At 41.2% G+C, this 21,753-nt stretch overlaps 1 protein-coding gene across 1 annotated transcript in view; it reads left to right on the forward strand.

Annotated features, from left to right (window-relative positions):
* Csmd1 (CUB and Sushi multiple domains 1) overlaps positions 1-21,753 on the forward strand; it is a 1,489,308-nt gene that overhangs the window by 1,311,402 nt on the left and 156,153 nt on the right. Inside the window, exons 28-33 of the mRNA XM_005082604.4 lie at positions 2,265-2,403; positions 4,604-4,791; positions 9,301-9,495; positions 12,731-12,847; positions 16,064-16,177; positions 17,336-17,431. Coding sequence (XP_005082661.1) covers positions 2,265-2,403; positions 4,604-4,791; positions 9,301-9,495; positions 12,731-12,847; positions 16,064-16,177; positions 17,336-17,431 — 849 coding nt within the window. The remainder of the gene's footprint in view (positions 1-2,264; positions 2,404-4,603; positions 4,792-9,300; positions 9,496-12,730; positions 12,848-16,063; positions 16,178-17,335; positions 17,432-21,753) is intronic.

The following is a 21,753-nucleotide window of genomic DNA, read 5'->3' on the forward strand; positions in this document are numbered from 1 at the left end:
GATCTGCATACACTATTTGATGGCTGGAACCGGCCCCCACCTGCAGGATTACTATTTAAAGACTGAGTATGTCTCTGAATGGTGTGAGTGCCCCAGTGTTTTGTGCAGGGGTGCTAGTTGTCCCATTAGAGTGGAGTGCTGCTTGTGAGATGGATGGAGTGGGAACTGACCTGTATGGATAGGCTTGTGGTTCAGATGGAACTGAGCACATTTTGTGGACCCTGTCCTTGTGGAGTTGCTAGAACCTCTAAATTGCATCTTCTAAACTCTAATTCTATTGAAAAGGTTTTATGAGCTCTCTAATTAAAGCCTAATGAAGCTCAGATGAAGGATTCCAGACCCAGAGAGAGTGGTGCCACTTACCATCTCACTCAGCATTAATACCCTCATTTGATGGAGCTCCTGGGACCAGCAGGAAGGGCCACATTCCTTGTATTTCCTTTCACTCAATATTTGAATCATACCATATGCATCCCTCTGTGATGCACACTTTTCATCTCCTAGGACCTGTGTAGAGTAGAATCTCCCCAGCTTCTAGGCACCTCTACCTCTACATCTCTACATTAACATGGCTGCCCTATCAGATCGGGCTTCTCATCCCAGATGCTTGAGCATCCATTATGAGTGCTGGGGGAAAGGCTCCCAATAGGGCCATGAAGTAACCACATGATGATAACCACATCATTATTAAGATGGACTTGCATACCAGCAGATATGTGACTTCATTGTCTGTCAACATGTCTCGTGGAACTCCAGTGTATGATTGTGGCATTCAGGTTTTGCATTGATCAGACTGAGTTTATTGCAAAACATAATGATTTCATTTTATTTCTTATTTTGAAGAATTGGATTTTCAGGAATGTTAAGTGACTGTTGAATGACCTAGCCATTACTGAAAACTGTGGACTACATTCTTCCACCTTCTTTAATTGTATTTACACAAAGCAAATCTTTATTTGTGGAGAAGGAAAAAGGATGGCTAATCAGGATATTTATTTATTTACTTAGTTCTAAATATACATATGTATTTATATTGTCAATGATGTGAAATGTCTATAATTTAGGAGGAATTCTGTGGTTTAATCCAACTGATATTTTAAAACAACTTGGTCACGAACCACAAAATTTGCCTAAAGAACCATGAAGTCTTTGGCAGCTTTAGCACCTAAAATATGTTTGAACAATGCCCGTGTGGCAGAGATTTAACAGACATTTTATTTAGTATATGGAAAGATATAAGATATCTTCATATTCTAGGAACCAAAATTATCCCACTGACAACAGCACTAAACCCTGTGGTCAATAGCCAACTGGAGTAAATGTGAACGCAGTCCAGTCACAACTAGTAACCACAAGGTTCACTCAATCATTCCCATATGGGTCTCAACAATATTATCGAAGTGCTATGGCCATGTACTATATCTATGGGCAAGTGTTGCCGCTCAGCTCCCACTATGGCCTTCCCTAAATATCATTTAAATGTTCACTGTTTATTCTGTTGTTTTGAACCATTGGGGAGAGAACCCCTCGTCATACTGTGTGAACTTAAAATGTGATGTAATCACTCAGCTTTCTGAGTGTTTATGATGAAGGAAGTGCCCTGGATATTAGAAATACAGAAAGGTTGGCAGGGTAATCATCATATCACAATAAATCCTGTGTTCTAGAGGGTTCGCTGACTTTGTAAACTGATGCGAAATGGTGGCAGAAGCATTGGAATCATAAAGTGACATTCAAAAAGGGTTTATATCAAGTCTAGAGTATAAGAACATACATGTAATGCATGTGTGTTGCATGTATGTTTACAAGGTGTGAAGGTTAAGTAGACTGATCAACTTATTGAATAAAATTTAAGTCATGAAAATATTTTTTGCCAGTTAGAATCATATGAAGTATAGCTCACACCTGTATTCCTTACACTTGAGAGGCATGAGAATCATGGTGACTTCAAGGCCAGCCTGAGCTACAGTGTGAGTTCTAGGACAGCTTGGATTACATAATGAGAACCTGCCTCAAAAATAAATGGGGGTGAGGAGAGATGGAATTCTTCCTAAAAACAGCATGAAGTATAATCTAAAATCCTCAAGAATCACAAGAAAAGGCACAGTCTTGATGGGTTTTGATAACTTGTCCCAAAATTTGTAAACAAACTGTCTTAGATGGCAGTTCTGACAATTGCACCCTTTCTACAGAGAATTGTCTGCCTGTCCTCAACATTGTGGATATCTGCTCTAACTTCCCCCTGTCACTTTGCTCCATGACAGCTGCTTGCGGTGGAAACCTGACTGGCCCAGCGGGAGTGATTCTATCCCCTAACTACCCACAGCCGTACCCTCCCGGGAAGGAGTGTGACTGGAGAATTAAGGTGACCCCGGACTTTGTCATTGCCTTGATATTCAAAAGGTATGTCTGGTGCAGACTACCTCTTTTTAGTAGGATTTTAATGCTATGTCCAACTCACTGCGTTTGTCACCTCGGAGTGTCCGACTTTACATTGAGTAAGCCATCCGTTCAGTGTCCAGTCAGAGACAGGGTCTCAGGAACTGAGAGACTTTGCCTTGGTGGACAGTGCTCTGCATGTAAGACATGCATGAATCTCTTTTGCACACCACTGTCCACCCCCACAGACGTTCTGTACATCAATTCTTTGATTGTAGATTGTTCTGACCAGTTGTGAACACCATGCTATGGAGATGCGGGAATGTAGTCTGTGAAAGTTGATTCCTTCCCTTGCATGTTCTGTCTGGCAGTCCTCAGGGCAATGCTGTTACCATAATTAAAACTGTTGGGATGTCATAGAGATATAAACCAAAGATTCCCCAGACTTTGCTTGTAGTAGGGTTTAAATTCTAGACACCAGTGTCTAAGAAATGGATATTCACACCTGCTACACTAGAGGATAAAAGTTCAGGACAGTAACGATTTACTGAAGTCAGTTCCATTGTGGGTATGACTTAAATGTGAAATGTACACTACCTCCTTATGTCTGAGCCCTTGAGTACCAGATGATGGTGCTGTTTGGAGGGGGAGATTTGGAACCTTTTAAACACAGGACCTTATTCATTGACATTTAGTCTTATAGGCGGGGCTTATGGGTTAGAGCATAGACCTGCTTCCAGCCAGGCTGTTCTTGGGCCACCAAAATATGAGCACAATACTCTATAGGGGCAAGGATGCTCCAACAGGAGGAATTCAAGATACTCTTCTAAGGCCTCCATTTATGAACATCAATTCCAGTCTAGCAACACACAGGACTCTCCCAGAAGACTGAATTCTGATTTGCTCTTGTGGGGAGGGTGGGAGTCTGACATTAGGAAAATTGGAGGAGAGAATTCTAGGACCAAAGCAAGTGTGTGCTGGTATAGGTGACTATGGGGAGCAATGTTTATCACTGTCCCTGTGAACTCTATAGTGATGTTCACTCACAAGAACTCAAAACCACTGCATAGACTGGGTTAGACCTGGGGAAATTACTAAGGACTATTGGTGTATGATGATATGGTAAATGGAAATAAGTCTGATTATTACAAAGAGACCTAGAATTATTTGGAAATAGATACCAGGGTTCTACACCCAAAGTATTATCTACTTAAAAAGATGTTCAGCACAGAATGTGTTTTGTTCTTTCCTATGTCTGATTGTATTTCAGTGTTCAGTATGCAATTATGGTCATAATCAGCCCTACTAGACATCGGAAATGGCACAGGACCAAATTCTAGAATTACCCATAAAAAAATGACCATGACTCAAATTATTCTTCTAATAAAATCTCACATGGCATTTGTGATTCCACCAAATCCCTAAGCTTTGGAAACTCTGCTCTTCCTCCATCATATCTAATACAAGCAAGCTTGCAAATAAAATTTAGTTTTACAGATTTATAGATTTACAAATAGAGTTTTTAAGTAACAGTGATGTCATTGGGCCCCTTGGGGATAGATGATTCAAATTTTAATATGGAGTAGATGTTGATATTAGAAAAGAAAACAAAGAGGGAGAGAGAAACACAGAAAGTTGGGAGGGGCAGAATGAAGAAATAGTAGAGAGATTTGTTGGACTATTCATTGTGGTACATGGTAAGAAATATCTGTGCTATGCCTATGGAGAAACCATAAACATTGGTTCACTTACTAAAGGAAACAAAGAATTACAGTTTTTAATGTAAAAGTAAACCAGTGAGAGGTTTTTGAGTCTTAACATTTATAATATACAGCAGTGCAAAGTACATATATTTTAAATCTCAAAATATCCACTTAATAATCAAGATTCACTTGGAAGCCTTCTCTTTTTAGTCTGGTCTCTTTCAAGTTGCCTGTCTTTAGCAAGTTCATGGGGATAGTGAAGGGGTACTACACTCATATAACTATAACTTTTCTTCTTTTAGCTCCTTCAAAATTATCTACTATTTGATATGATAGCATTATGTGAAACATTGATCATGATTATTACAAATAATACTTCTAATTTAGCATGGTGCTTGGTTCGTGTTTAATTTTGATTATTGTAATAATTCAAGTTATTATATAAAAGCAAACTAAACTATGATTGATGTGTTCCCAGAAGCTTACTTTGAGGCATGGTGTGACACTCTCCTTTCCTGTAGTTTTAGCATGGAGCCAAGTTATGACTTCCTACATATCTATGAAGGGGAGAACTCCAACAGCCCCCTGATTGGAAGCTTCCAGGGCTCTCAGGCCCCAGAGCGGATTGAGAGCAGTGGTAACAGCCTCTTCCTGGCATTCAGGAGTGATGCTTCAGTTGGCCTGTCAGGGTTTGCCATTGAATTTAAAGGTATGTGATGAGATGGATTTCTGGGAAATTTAACTTGCATCAGGGGCTACTTCTGCTATCAGTATTTCTCCATGAGATTTTGTAGGTCAAACACATGTTCCTGACCTGCATATATAGATGTCATACATGCATGTATGTGTGTGCATGAGTGCATATATGGTCTTTCTGAAGAAGAGAACCCCACCTTTCATGTGTTTAAAAAAGTTTTTATCTCTGTTGGAAGAGGAGTAAAAACAGCTGGGAAGTGATTTTCCAGGAGCATTGTCACCCAAGGATAAATTATGGCATATGCAATAATGATTTGATGGCATTTAAGAATCATTTCAACATGCGTTGGCATTTTCTGATTTGTTTTCTTAAGATCCCTACAGTTAAATTCATTGAGATATCTGTGCCTCAGTCTTTGCCACTGGGGTACTCTCCATCACTCTCTGTGTCTTCCTCACCCATGGGTACATACTCGAGGGGAAGCTCTAGCCTAGGCAGGTATTTATGTTGTCAATACTCAGAACCGCACTCAAGGAAAAGAACAAAAGCTGCATGCAACATGACTCTAACCTGAGCATTTGATGCAGAACCCATGAAAACAAATGTCCTTCTGCAGCGTGAGTGCCTTTGTGACTGAAGGAAGTGAGAGACCAAGACAGCAATAATCAGACAGAATTTAGCCTATATCATCAGTTGTAATGAAGATTTGGGTAAAAGTAAATAAATTTGTAGTGAAAATTTCAAAGTAAGATAAAATGGTATGCTTTTCTCAGTCACCATTTCAATGGATTCGTATTGCTTTATAATGCTCTAACTTCTAAAAAAATGCTTAAAATCTCAAAATCTACAGACACAGCTTTTATTAAAATGCCTGGTAAAAATGATGCCTTTAGAGTAGATACCACTGTGTTTGGGAATGATGAGTGTGGCCCTTATGCATTTGCACCTCCTCTAATGACTCACATATTCAGGAAATCCTAGATGACCCTCACCAAGCCTGTTCCTGGTCTACAGCCCAAACAGCTACTCAAGCCAGGTTCCACTAAAAGCAAAATATATAAAGTTACAATAACCAGGGGTGAGAACGTCCTCTTCGTTTGGGTTCGTGTTTCCAAACAGCCATCCTTTAATTGGGCATTTGTAGTTCTTAATGTTTGAAATGTTTCTTGAGAAGTCAGTGGAAAAGACTCTCCAGTGGCTAACAGAATTGGTGTCACCACACTGGCAAGGGCACGCAGTCTCAGGGTAAGTGCAGCAGACTGCAGAGACAGTCACTAGATATGATGGACAAGGAGGGGTCCCAAGGCAGCCTTACCTTGCAGTCACTGTAAGGGTTAAGCATTGTGCTAGCCTGCCCCTGTCACCTGGCAGAATGCATTCAGGGCAGTGCCCTGGTCAGCCCAGGCACAAAGGACCCATTTAGAAGAAAGACATCTGCCCACTTAGGTTCTTTTTCCAGTCCTCTTTTCAGCTCTCTTTCTGCTCTCTCTTTCCTGTTCCTCTCTTTCCCGCTCCTCCCCTTTTTCCTGTCTCTTTCCTGCTGCTCTCTTTCCTGCTGTTCCTCTGGGGCAGACAGGACATGTTTCCTGTCTCCCTCTTCTCTTCTGTCCTCTCCCTTCCTCCGTGTCTCTTTATGTCTCCTCCCCCACCCTCCCATACTAATTAAACTTCTCATTAAGCTCTGTCTGCCTGGCATGTTTGTCCCTCCGCCTAGGTCATCCTCACCTGCCACGGAATCCGCCAAGGTTTACCACACTTTATCAAAACAGCTACCCCAGGGGCCCTGCATGTGCCACCAATTTGTTATACAAAGCCGGAATTTAGAAAGGTATTCCTGAATGGAATGGACAGGAACAGCAGAAAAACAAACACCAATATAAAGCCATCTAATTAGAAAACATAGCAGAAATGTAAGCAGAAAACGGGCTGTGATTTATCACTGCGCACTCAGAACTGACAGTGGTTAAATAGAGCCACAAGATTAGACGCAGCCGCTTGAAGGCAAACCAGCCACCCCACTCTCAATCAGTGGCGTGAAGCAGAAAGCTGTGTAAGCCAGGCCTTACCAAGCCACACACGGGTCTAAAAGAGATTTATAACGAAAGAGAATCAGAAAGAAAGGCAAGGCCGTGGGTCTACCCGGACTGACCCAGCAGGAAACGTTCCCTTTGTAATGAAGAGGCAAGAAGGATGATGCGTGCAAACAATCAGTGCTTACCTGTTTCTTGAATGACTCCATGAACAATGAAGTGGGTCAGCACTGATGTATATGAGTTCTGGTTATTTTTTGTTCTTTATTTGCTTAAATGTCTGGTGGTTAGGGTTCAAGTCTACTCTAAAGACATGATAATGTCAACTGCCATTTGCCATATCCAAATATGTTTGCAGTTAGGCAACTGGAGACTAATCTTTGCTTATCAACTGCTTGCTAAGGGACCACGGATAAATCAATGTTGTTGGCCAAATGTGTAAACATGAAATGTTTTTCTTAATAAATTATCATAACAGACTCAAGTGTCTATGGTACATTCAACTATAGCACATTATATAGATTGTTGGTGCTTGATGCACAGAGTGTTAAAAATGTAACAGACTATAATGAAAACTAATGAATAAAACAGTTAAACAGGGTCCTTGTACTTCCCGCAGGACTCCCCAAGATGTGATATTTGTTTGATATTTTTCTTTCCCACTAACTACATGTCATCTGTGCCCTGGGTGTGTGTCTAAACCAACTCCATGCCTTTCTCTCTCTTGGACACCTGACTTTTTCCATATCATTCTTTCTCTTGACATTAAGTCATGCAATTGCTCATCTGGGTGATGAATAACCTGACTGTGATCAGGAAGAAATAAAAGTAACATCACCAATCTTGATCTGAGACCAAAAATACAAAACCAGAATTCAGCATTGTACTGGTTTATCCCAAAGTTCCCTGCATATATGATTGACACTTGATTTTCTGTAGCAGATAAAGTAACTGGCATTTATGAACTTTTCATGGATGCAGAGTTTTCAAACCTAAAGAAAGAGAGCTTTTATGTCCTTTGAAGTTATCCCAGACCCTAAACCAATCATAATAATCTCATTATGCTCTATCTTTCCTATATCTCCAAAGAGATGGCCACAACATTGAGCTGAATAGTGTCCTTTACCTTCTGTAACACCCACTGGGAAGTCTGTGATGTTCATCTCCACAGACCTCAGCCTTTCCAGGCCCTCTGGTAAGGAGGTGAAGAATAAAGATATGTTTAATCTAGAATTTCACAGAACACATGGTTATAAACAGATGTTAGTTTAATCTTTTTTTTTTTTTTTTTTTTTTTTTTTTTGGTTTTTCAAGACAGGGTTTCTCTGTGGCTTTGGAGGCTGTCCTGGAACTAGCTCTTGTATACCAGGCTGGTCTTGAACTCACAGAGATCCGCCTGCCTCTGCCTCCCGAGTGCTGGGATTAAAGGCGTGCGCCACCACCACCTGGCTGGTGTTCAAGTTCTAGGCCGGGCTGGACCGACAGCCTCCAAAACAATACAGACAAACCCTGTCTCGTAAAACCAAAAAAAAAAAAAAAAAGGTGTGTGCCACCACAGCCTGGCGTTTGTTGATTTATTAATATTTTGAGTGACCTATTGAGGTAAAAAGTGAAAAATATTACATAGCAACAAACTCTGAGTGTCCAGACAAATTGCACACAACACCAATGCTGGGCCTTGTGATCAGTTACTACACTGTTAGTGCTCACTAGTGTGGCCTTGGGAGTGCCCTGCCTGGATCTGAACCTCAGATTGTGAGCACTTACATTGCAGAAGGATGGTAACAGTTGGCATGGAGCTCAACTCAGGCTGGCATGGGGCACTCCCTCAGTGAGTCTCTGCAGTTACTGCAATTAAGATGATATCATGGGGCAACTGTCACACACCAGATGTCATATTTGATAGCTGTCACTCAGATGACATTTTGCTGCTATGCTTGACAGTCTTCAGTGTTGAGTACAGGCCCTGAGAACTGTAATTCAGAGCACTTTCTGAGTTTCTGATGGAATCTGTCTGCGTCGCAATGAGAAGCTGTACTTGATTTTCAGGGACTCCACGGTTTTCCTTCTTTGAAGCTAAATTATCACTTTGAAAGTGTGCCACAAGTTCACTTTGGGATGCATCAGGGACAAGTTGGAAAATGAATCTCATATCTTCCTCAATCTGTTTTAAAATGCAAACCAATTAGGCCTTCAACAACTTATAAACTGCACACCACACAAACACCCTGCCTTTCCTTTCATGAAAATAATATTATATCACTCTGTGATAAAAATGTCATTTTTAAGAGAGTAAATATCATTTATTTATTGTAAAGGAATTCCCTGCTGCGAACTCATAAGCTAACATTGTCATTAGCTGATGCGTGAATGTTTCTAAGCCCCTTTTCCCATGCTGGACACTGATGGATCTTGATTGAAGTAAGCAAGGAGACAAGGGGAACGACTACTCACAGACACAATCATGGCATGCATGCTCTTTCCTCTTCAGAGAAGCCCCGGGAAGCTTGCTTCGACCCTGGGAACATCATGAATGGGACAAAGATTGGAACCGACTTCAAGCTGGGGTCCACAGTTACCTATCAGTGTGATTCTGGCTACAAGATTGTGGATCCGTCATCCATTGAGTGTGTGACGGGACCTGATGGGAAGCCCTCTTGGGACCGGGCACTGCCTGCCTGCCAAGGTATGTCTGATTCAACTTCACTCCTTCCTTCTGGGAAATATTTTACTTTAAATACAATCTCACAGTCCAGGTCTATATTCCACAGCCGTAGTTACTGCTAAGTCCCTAGGACAGTCCTTAGTCACTTAGCTGTTCCCATTGTAAATGAACAAGGCAATGTCTTTATTTTATTCATATGATTTGAAACTTTTGTGTCTGTTTTGTTCTCTTTTCCACCTAATCCACATGAGGTACATGGTAACATTCTCCAGAAAGTTCAAAACAAAGAGATGAATATAAGCCAGGCATTGGTGGTGCACGCCTTTAATCCCAGCACTCGGGAGGCAGAGGCAGGCGGATCTCTGTGAGTTCGAGGCCAGCCTGGTCTACAGAGCGAGTTCCAGGACAGCCTCCAAAGCCACAGAGAAACCTTGTCTCGAAAAACCAAAAAAAAAAAAAAAGATGAATATAGATGACATATAAGATAGATGGTAGGTAGATGGTAGAAAGACAGACAGACAGATTAGATAGATGGGTGGGTGGGTAGGGGGTGGGTGGGGGTGGATAGACAGACAGATTGGTAGATAGGTGACATAGTTAGATGATAAATAGGAATGGGGTAGTTAGCAAAAAGAGTTTCTTGGATTTCATATGACTGAGCTAAAATAAAATGTGTTTCCATCCTTTATACTTAATTTTAGACAGGTGGCTCATAAGCTTTTTGAGAAAGTGTGACTTTTTTTTCTAAAATAGCCAAGTTGAATTGACATAGCCAAGGTGGAAACAACAGTTGTCTGTCTACACTGATGGCCAGAGTCACAGTATCTCACTGGAAACTTCTACTCTGGGAATATGAGTACACAAATATCCTCCATCTGAAAGGAGAATTGGCATTTCCCATTACAGACTATAAAATACTTGTCTTGGTTAGGGTTTCTCTTTTTTGTACTATCACACCCGGATCAAAAGCAACTTGCAGGTAAAGGGTTAATTTCCCCCTTAAAACTCTCAGGTCACACTCCCATCTTTGAGGGAAGTCAGGGTGGGAACCTGAGAGCACAGCTGAAGCAAAAGCTGTGAAGGAACTCTACACACCAGCTTCCTTCCCATGGTCTGCTCATCCTGTTCTGTTAGCCAATCAGGATCATGTTCCCAGAGATAGCACCACCCACAATGACGTGGACCCTCCCACATCAACCATCAATCAAGCAAATGCACCACAGGCTTTCCCACAGACCAGTCTGATGGAGGTGTTTGTTATCTGTTTTACTCCGTTGAAGATTCCTTTTCCCAAATGAGCCTGGCTTGTGTTAATTGGCCAGCAAAATAGTCATGGTAGATAATTTGGGACAATAAAACTACTATGAAACAAAATATCAGAACTAACAATGTGGCTTGTTTAAGTTAGTTAAGCCTTTCCTGGTTGCCCTTGAATGGGCTGAGGCTATGAGATTTGTGAGCCTGACAGTCATGCAGTGCAGGACTGGGGGAAGTCTCCCAATTAACTCTCAACAAACCAAGAACAAGTGCCGTCCCATTTGCATGACCACGTTCTGAAGAGTTTATTAATCATGGAAAATGTCCTGTTTGTCCATTAGGACTTACCAGTGTGCTAATTAACACTTAACAGATTAAACATGCTATGTTTAATTTCTTTTTTTAAACCACTTGAAAATTGCCATATCAAGAATAAATGAACTGTAAAAATGTATTGAATGGGAAGGAGGCCAGAAGGAAGGAAGGAGGGTGAAAGAGAGAGGCGGGGATTCCAATCAAAGTAGCAAGTATGGTGTGTGCATTTGGTGAAACTCATTAACTTACACATTTAACTATGAGCCAATATTTATAACAAAAAAGAAAGGACCTTAGAAAGAAACTGAACTTTCTCACCTCCTGGAAGCAGTTTTGGATTTAAGTCAAAAGAAGAAAGGACCTTAGGAAGAAACTGAACTTTCTCACCTCCTAGAAGTAGTTTTGGATTAAGTCAGTGGTGGTACCCCTAGGACAAAGAGCCATCAAATGGTACAGAACAGCAGAAAGGGCCAGAGCTCAATCCTGGTGCCTTGGTCTCAGCTACACAGATGAAAGGAAGAGCAGGGACCAGCCCCTCCTGATATCACATACAAGATGCCAGTGTTGGTGACTTAACTCACAGCCTGAACAAGTGACAGGACCTCAGTCGGATGCCAGCATCTTGATGCTTAGAGTTTTGACCACAGAAAAGGAACAGCAAAGTTAGTAAGATTATCAGGAGGAGGAAAAGGTCCATATAACCTCACAGTATACACATACCCACAAGCATATACACACATATGCACACATGAATACACACAAATGCATATAAATACACATTCACACACACATACATGTCTATATAGACATATACACACTTGTATATACACTCAACCCCATTACATATACACACACATGCATATATATATGCACATATATATGCACAGGAATGCATATATACACACATACACACATGTGTACACATTTATGCAGACACATACATGCGTATATATACAAATGCACATATATACACATGTATGTTTACATGCAGCATATACATAAATGCACTTATGCAAACATTTACTCACATATACTCATGCATGTACATACACATACATGCACATACACATATATAATGCATGAACATTACATACACATTCATATACACACAAATACATATGTAATACATGCACAAAAATCCCAAGGATAGGTTTACTTTCTCTCTCTGCCTTATCTCTTCCCTCACCTTCGGCCATGATCCTTTAATCTTATCTTTAACTCGTATAAAGCAGCCACAAAAGGGTACCCAATGAAAGACAAAATAAAAACAAAACTTATGAAAGGTGAGGTCACTTCTTCATGTATTAAACACTGACAGGACCTTCATATCTTTTAGAAACGACTGATGACTGATACCAACTAGAGGACTCTGGGAGCCTGTCTTTTATCCAGTTTCCTATTGCTATTTTTAGTAGTAGTAGTACAGCTATTTTCATTATTATTTGAACATTCCTCAGACAGGTCTCGATGAGAACACCAGTCTTTATTTGAGTCGAAAGCTTGTATCCCTGGTGTGGCTCTTGCTTGGTATGCCCCTTGCTGACAGTGCAGGGCTGGCTGCTGACAAGCACGCTTGCTTTGGTTGTGAGATGAGCAGGTTGCGTGTGTCTACTGGGCTCACCTGTCACCTGCAGCAGCACCCTTCCATACACAGCTCACCTTTCTTGGCTGGCTTTGTTTGCAGCACCGTGTGGAGGCCAGTACATGGGATCGGAGGGGGTTGTTTTGTCACCGAACTACCCTCATAACTACACAGCTGGTCAGATATGCATCTATTCCATCACAGTGCCCAAGGAATTCGGTAAGAAATTGCTACTGTTTTTAATTCATTGCCACACATGTCAGAGCTAACTGATTTGTTGTTTGGTAAAATCGGGACAAAACGATGCAAAAGAAATGTTGTTCACTAAAAGTAACAGATTTCCTAAGCCCACCCCGCACGGTGGGGTCTCAAGTCTTCGTGCTTCTCTCTAGGAGGCAGTTATATCTCAACCATCCATGTGGTCCCATCCCATGCTGTGCCCAGGAATGGCTTAGCAGTCAGTTGTTTGTAAATGGCGGATAGGAAGCAGAGGCACAGGCAGGTCAAGAGCCTGAGGCACACCTCTGCACAGCTGGCTGGTAGAGGCGTCATCCTTGAGAGTTTGAGTTATACAGGCAGAGGGTCCTGGTTGCCTTGAACTCACAATACATTTTTTGCAATGTCCACTCTGGCTCCTGACCAGGATTGTTGATAGCCAGACAATAGCTTTTACAGTCTTATATGATATATCCATTTTCCTCAATGGCCAGCCAAAGTGGCAGGGGGGAGGCACCAGGGGGAATCAATCCATAAGCCATTCCTTAAATCAATAGTCATATACTCAGAAATGGAGCATATAAATTTAAATGAGAGAAAGTACTTGAGACAAAGGATTTTCTGTTATTTTAACATATGAGTGCCTGTGTTTCTGTATATACTGGAGCCCACTCCAGTTTGAGGTGATCGTACACCTGTGGCATCCACAAGTACCATCACTCACTTGCATATACCCACCCAGATATATATTCAAAAAATACAAATAAATCTTAAAAGAAAAAAATAGGTCTTTGTAGATCCCGAGTTTCTGTCCTTGTATCTGAAAGTAGCCTGGAGCTCCCTCCATATAACCTGTCTGATCCTGGCTGAATGCTCCTTCCACCTCTGTTTCCCTGCTAAGTGAAGTTCATGTGTTCAGCTCAGACCCTGAAGCTGCAGCTGCCCTGGACCTTCACAGCTGCTCCCCACCTCCAGACGACCAACTGCACAGTCATCTTCTCCGTGCTGCACTTACGTATGCTGGGAGAATTTCCTTATATCCCACTTTCCACACAGACACAGAGTTTACACCTGCTGTTTAAACACTGTGGATCTTCTCCCGGAACACCACTGAGCAGAGTTTGCAGCACACCTGGCCGAGGTTGACAGCTCTGTCTGTGGCTTTCTTCTTTCAACGGATGACTTGGGTCCATATGCTCAAAGGGGTCATGACTTAGGAATGCTGGTCAGGGAAGATGCCATGGCCTCCCCTACATGACTGAATTGCCCCAATTCCATGGATATCACAGGCTCTGCCTCTGTGCTTGCTACAGATCCTGCTTCCGTGTTGAGGGCAACAGCTAAAAGCTGTGTGAATGAGTTCTTAATTGTTCTAGTAGTTTCCACCCATATAGTTCATGTTACTAATGTATTAATGGTGGAAAATAGGAATCACACGTGTGTGACTCAGTGTCTTCTTAAGCAGGAAGCTTGAACTTTCGGTTTTAACATAACAGGAGTCAGTTTATGGGGACATGATGGGGTGGTGGGGAGTGTACAGGGGTGAGTTTGAACCACAAATTCCTTTGTGAGCCTCATTGACTGAGAGACCCTCATTAGCCCACAAGCCTGCTTGGTGCTGCTCTTTGGAAGTTAAAAATCTCAAAATGCAAGCTTCAGTGTGTGTGTGTGTGTGTGTGTGTGTGTGTGTGTGTGTGTGTGTGTGTGTGTGTACGCAAGTCTGTGTGAGGTGTGCCATCTGTACAATACCAAGTGTGTCTGTGTCTACAAACACACCCTCATAGTAGACTGCTCCATTATTATCTTACCAACACATAAACTTTTGTCTACCTAATTTTTACCCTTAAAACTACATATTTTACCTGGCAGTGGTGGCACACGCCTTTAATCCCAGGAAGAGTCAGGTGGATATCTGTTCAGGCCAGCCTGATCTACAGAGTCAGTTCCAGGACAGCCAAAGCTATGGAGAAACCCTATCTCAAAAACACAAAAGCAACAACAACAACAAAAACTAGCATATTTCTCAGTCTCTTATTCATTATTACTTAGAAGGACCTTTGTTTAAACCTTGCACATACACAAATAAAGGATAATTTGTTTGGGCTTGTATGTCAATATTAAATCAATCACTGGTTTTTCAAAATATTGTGACGCTCTTTTATTTAATCAATTTTAATATACAAACACTGATTTAATTTTAATTGTAAACCTGTGTTGCTGTGTTTTACTTGAAGATGGGATATCCTGTGAGTTTCATATTCTAAAGTTTAAAGGAAAATGTATAGAATAACTCAAATAAATCCATGAAACAGGGTTGTGAATCTGATGCTTATTCCTTTATCAGTGTGCTAATGTGAACAAGGGATTCCTTTTTTAATTTAAATTAGAAACAAGCTTGCTTTGCTTGTCAATCCCAGCTCCCTCACCCGCACCTGCCCCCCACCAACCTCCCAACCCCCACCCCAACCCTCTCCACTACCCAGGGAAGGTGAGATCCTCCATGGGAGATCTCCAAAGTCAGTCATATCATCCAGGGCAGGGTCTAGGCCCTCCCCCATGTGTCCAGACTGAGAAAGCATCCCTCCATTTGGAATGGGCTCCCTGAATGAGAGATTCTAATACATTTCTAATTTCTTATCAAAGTGTTATAGAACTTGCTCCCTACCTAGCTAATTTTTCATAGAACCAGATGTATCTAATAAATATTAAAAAATCAGTATGCTTTCATAAATATTTTATATTATCTTAATGTTGTATTTATTAAGAATATGCTGGCTCAATATTCAAATTATTCATAAAATAATAATTCCTCTTCTGTATCAAAAGAATAAGAAGTGAAATAAAACTGTATTAATCACCCAAAACTAAGAAAGCACAGAAAATGCATTTGTTTTTGCTTTGCTAAAATTTATTTTATTTTATGTGTACAAGTGGATGCCTACAGATAGGACTGTGTACCACATGTGTGCAATGCCTACAGAGGCCAGAAAGAGGGCGTAAGATTCCCTGAAACTAGAGTTGAGACACTGTGTGGGTGCTGGGAATCAAACCCCTGTCCTCTACAAGAACACATATCCTTAGCCACTGAGCCGTCTCTCCAGTCCCCATTTGTGCTTATTTTTATGACTCCTGAAATAATAGTTTTCTAGGGGATTGTTCTTGAAAAAGCTTTCTTTTGCTATTAATAAGACTATGTTCCACCCTCCCTTCTTTTTCTAGTGGTGTTTGGACAGTTTGCCTACTTCCAGACTGCACTGAACGACTTGGCTGAGTTATTTGATGGTACCCACCCACAAGCCAGACTTCTCAGCTCTCTCTCTGGGTCCCATTCAGGTAAAACTCTCACACTATTTTGCACTGAGTATTACTACACAGCTCTAGCCCCCACCCCATTATGATGAATAAGAAATTTAATCACCTTTGAATTTATAGGTCTGTAGGCTTCAGAAGTCTTTAGCTTTTTACTTACTAAAATTGTGAAGAAAATTTCATTCATCTCAAAAGTGGTATTTTTCAGAAAAGGGAAGGAAAATGATGAATTTTGTTTTCTACTCTATATGTCTTTTTCCCCTTCCTCAGGGTAAATCTATCATTTTTTCATGGTTAATTCCAAACACATGTATTATACATGCAGTAAACATCCATGGATTTCACGGTTCTTTTTGGACCTCACACCAGTCCCCACAGGTTCTCAGACACACGTATCCTGCTGGGCCAGCTCGGCAGTTACCAGCCCTCATCTGTGGATAAACCCTTATTGATATTTTCAGTCATTTATTTTTCAGCATTTTTTATGTGAATTAGGCAAACTTTTATTTTACCTCAAAATGCTACATGGATCTTAATCCATCAAAGTTAAAGTTTGTTTGCTTGTAGTTTCTCTCTATTTCCTGAGTTGCCAAAATCTCCATGACTCAGATTTGTGGCTTTCTAGCAAGACCATATCATATCATGCCTACAAATGCCTCAGTGACTGATGAGTAACTCCTCACACACAGTGACAGATTCTCCTCCAGTATCTTGGTGATGGGGCGGGGGGGGGGGAGTGACTTGGGATCCTTATACACACTTGGCACTTGGGAGACACTTCCCAAGGCTGCTGTATCTGCTGTCTGCTTTAATGTTTAAACACTTATTTCTGAAGTCTTTCATGAATCCTGTAATGTTTCTTAAACTGCTGTTGGGATAAACCATTTTCTCCCTATAAATTCAGCCCTTTACATGACTGTCAGTCCTTAAACCCCTGTGTGGTCAGCCACAGGGCCTGCTCCCTGTCCTTCACAGATAGCCTTCCATCCTGATGGCAGCCCAGTTTATTAGACTCTACAAAGCAAGAACTGACTTTAAAGATGCCCATAAATGCAAGGTGCTTGGGTCTCAAGCCCCTAAATCAAGTTTTGCTCTATCTAATTTAAGGCATTTACTGTGGACCATCAACACAGCTCAGTGTGACCAACAGTCCAATATCCTTGTCTCTATTTGAATTTCCAGGTGAAACACTGCCACTGGCTACATCCAATCAGATCCTGCTTCGATTCAGTGCCAAGAGTGGGGCATCTGCAAGGGGTTTCCACTTTGTCTACCAAGGTGAGGGGGCTCCCGGTGCAATGCACTTTGTGTGCCAAGGTGAGGGATCTCCCTGTGTTCTGCACTTTATGTGCCAAGGTGAGGACTCCCTGTGTACTGAATTGTGTGCCAAGGTGAAGGGGGCTCCCTGGACTTCAAACACTGAGAAAAAAATCAACAAATGTTATTCTTGTGACATTCGAACAGTCGAGGACATTTATATATGTGAGATAAAAATCAGTTAATAAGACTAATTAGCTTTCATTTGGGCACATTAAATTGTACTTGTACTTCAAAGGCATACTATCTCATTTTCTATCATTATAAAAACAAAACAGTGCAATTATTGATTAAACTACCTAAGTATGGCTCTTAAGATCTTATGAAATGTCATAAAATACAGTATTTTATCTAATTATGCAAATCATTTCATGACAGTTTAGTTCTACATATTGAAAAATGGTTAAACATGTATTTAAAATAAGAATATTTGTTGTGAAAAGGAACTGGAATTATAATCTAACAAAGCCAGACTCAGAATGGCACTTCCATGCCCGGTCCTCTAGTTGAACAGCACTCTGTAAAATTAACTACTGTGTTCCATGCCTTTATATTTGTTTTAGTTTGTTTAATTTGGGCCTTATTTAAATTGAGATTGTTTAAAAGTCCTCCAAAATGGGAAAGGTATCGCACTCTCACTGACCTTGAATGTTCAGTACACAAAGATGAAGGTAGGGATAAAGAGCAGAAGCCCAAACTGCCCACAGTACAGCAGGGAGCTGCTCCTGGCCTCCACCCAGTCCAAACCTGAAAGCATCCTCCCTCCAGCCCCGGTGACACTCACATCACATGCTGACACCTGCAACTGAGGCAGGAGGATTGTGAGTTCCCAGGGTGAGCAGCCCTCATAACAACCTCCTCATAACAACCAAATCAATTCTCAATTTTTCTCCAGCTAGTTTCATCCAGCCTGAAGAGCACTGTCTCCGCTCAAATGATTTCCTCACAATTATAGGGGGAAATTGCATATCTGAGTGGTCATTTCCCTTGCTATGGAATTCTCCAATTATTGCTAAACAATTATACTTTTCCAAAAACCACAGAGAATAAAAGTCATACCGTGTGTGTGTGTTTCAATTCTCAAAGCCTCACAGAGCAGCAATGATGTACTACTCAAAACACTTTACTATAAAAAGCTTCGGCTTTCATTATCAAAATCATGTAAACCATCCTGGGCAGAGGGTTTCAATGATGTTGACAGCACACGGGAGGACTATTTCCAAACACTTATGTAGCAGTTGTTTCAACAAGGATATTAGGGAATTAAAAGTAGTTACGTTGTTTCTAAGCTGTAATTTTTGTTAAATGTTAATGACCAGTATATTTTTAATTAACTTTGCTAGAGAGTAACTAATTTAGGCAAGTTTACTAAAAGTTTCTTCAGATAAGGAATCGCTTTGTCAAAGAAGATACACAATCCAGAATTCACATTTCCTCTGTGACAAAATCAGACTAATTGTTTAAAGTGTTTTTTCCTCCTGAAAAAAAAATCTCATTGACACTAGGAAATAAATTCAAGTTGCTGACACTAGGATTCTTTACATGGGGTTTCTTAGACTCAGGTTAGACCACTGAGTCTAAGCTACAACCTTAGGGATATTTCAAGTTTAAATAACTGTTTTATCCTTCTGTCTCAAAGCAGTTGCTTCAGCCAGCATGGATTGGAGATATTGTGAACATCAAGTATATTAGAAAAGGGGAAAAAGTTACAATACACACGTTTGCCTTTTCACCTGTGTTTTCTCGGTATTTTATTGTCTCAATATGAGATAATGACCGAAGGCCTGTGTCACTCTTGAGTTTACACTCAAGTGGCATGTTTTGGAAAAGAGCTAAATCATTATTGTGGATGTGTGTCTGTGTGGTGGAGTGTGTGTTTGTGTTTTTATGTGTTTATGTGAGTGCATGTGTGTACATATGTGTGGAGGCAAAAGATTGATGTAGATGTCTTCCTCAGTCTTTCTCCTTATTTTGTAAAATATGGTCTGACTCTGTACCTAAACCTCCCCAACTTATTCAGACCAACTATACAGCAAGCTCAAGGCAAGGAATCCACCTCCCCCCACAAACCTAGCCCTGGGATTACAGGTACAACCTCCAAACCCTGCATTTTAATTTACTGAGCTCTGAGTTCAGTTCCTCATGCTTGCATGGCAAAAACTTTACTGACTGAGTTTTCTCCCAGGCCTAAAAATTTGTTTGTTTATATAAAGTCGTGTATCAGCATTAACAATATGTAAAAGTACAGGAAACTAGAGAGTAAACATTTACAGAAGGAATTGTTTCCCTTGTATAACAATAAATCTAACATATCCAATGTCTTATAAAACCCAATACTCCATCTTTCCCTGATCTCCACTAGTAAGTTTATGCAAAATTGAGTCTTTTATCAAAGCTAAATCCTTGGGAGGTAAAGAAAGAGAGGCTTGTGAGCCCAGTTTATAAACTACTCAAAGGCAAGAAAATCTTCAACCCAGAGGTGGAGTTCAATCAAGAAAAGATAGTTATATCGAAGCTGGACATTATTTGAACTCTATTGTATCCAGATGTTCTGAGTTGCCCTTTCCTGCGCCAGTGACAGCTCGACAGCTTCACTCATCCCCAAGTTATTAAAGCTTTAGATTGCTCAGTGACTTTGTGGCCTGAGGTTACAGGATGCTTGACCCCTGTTAGCAGGTCGACAGGCTGTTACGAAGAATGTCTGGGATGCCAGCAAAAGCTATATGCAGCAAGATAGAGAGCAAACGTGTTCCTGGGACTCAGGTGTGAAAAGCTCTCCTGGCTAACTCCCTCCCTTCCCAGCCTGTAGTGACCGCTTCTTGGTGCAGAATGCAGAGACAATAAGAATAAACATGTCATCATCTTCCAAACTTCTGGAAAATGCAGACAGTGATGGTTGATTGTGCTTTCAATGTATGAAGCCTAGAATCAGCTGGGAAGAGCATCTCAATGGGGAATTACTGTAGGCTCATCTGTGGAGGCATGTCTATGGGGGATTGTCTTGACGGCTAATTAATGCTTTAATTGTCAGCCCACTGGAGGCAGCTAGTCCCGAGGCAGAGGGTCCTGAAGTATGTAGAAGTGAAGAAAGCTAGCAAGCAGGCAGGCGGGCAAACGTGCAGCATGGGTGCATTCATGTCTCTCTGCTCTTGACGCTCTTGACTGTGGGTGTGGTGTGACTAGCTGTCTCACACGCTTCCCTCCGTTGCTTCCCTTCAGTAACCAGGAATTATAACCTCAACACAGCCTTTCCTCCCCCATGTTGTTTTTGGTCAAGATGTTCTTATCACAGCAACAGAAATGAAATTTTAAAAAAGGACTTATCTGTAGCATGGAAGGGAATGCCACCTGTACCTCTCCTCATTTACCTGCTGTCTGCTGCATGTGACTGATCACGTACAAGTTAAAGTTGTTGGCTGAGATGCTCACCAGTATACTGTTTGGTTTTTGTTTGTTTGTTTTGTTATTTTGAACCTTTATTTTTATTTTATGTGTATGGGGGTTTTGAATTCTTGCATGTCTGTGCACCACAATGTGCAGTTCCCTTAACAGCCAGAAAAGGACATTGGATCTCCTGAGACTGGAGTTACAGACAGTACACGGGTGCCGGAAATCAAACCCATATCCTCTGAAAAAGTAGTCATTGCTCTTAACTGATGAGCCGTGTCTCTAGTCCCCAGTATAATTTTTTATATTGTCTTCCATTCACGCATGGCCATTTCAATATGCAGTTTGAGGCCTCTTTCAGCCACCTCCAGATAACCACTGTCACTAAGGTCAGCAAGCTGGCAGAATCTGCTGTCTACTTTTATGAGAGAAGAAGTCGTGTTTCTCAGGCTCTCCTCAGCACTCAACTGTAAAATGGCAGTTGACTCTTTGAGTCATGGCTCTGGGTCACCAACTAACCTCAAGTGACTTTCTCTAGGCTCAAGTCACAGCTAAAACAACACAGAGCCTTTTGGAACCACACAGGAAAAAAACAATGTTCTTCCTCTTGACAGCATGCTGACTCCAGCCATGCCTGGACAACATTCTATCCCAGCCTCATCTGGACAGTGCCCTGCCTTAGCCAACTTACTATCAGATCTTAAACCCTTTACAAATTTTAACACAGTTCATTGAAAAGCAAGCGAAAGGCTGCAGAAAAATAATCAGATGTAGAAGTAGGAGTATGGGTCTCCTGAGCTTGGGTGGGTAGAGTGGAAACCAAGAGTCTCGTAGTATGAAGCCCAGAAACCACACACTGTTGTTCCTTTCCTGGCTTCTCTGATCAGCTTAAAGCA

Source organism: Mesocricetus auratus, unplaced genomic scaffold, assembly GCF_017639785.1.
Source record: "Mesocricetus auratus isolate SY011 unplaced genomic scaffold, BCM_Maur_2.0 Super-Scaffold_100031, whole genome shotgun sequence".
In the NCBI taxonomy this organism is placed as follows: Eukaryota; Metazoa; Chordata; class Mammalia; order Rodentia; family Cricetidae; genus Mesocricetus; species Mesocricetus auratus.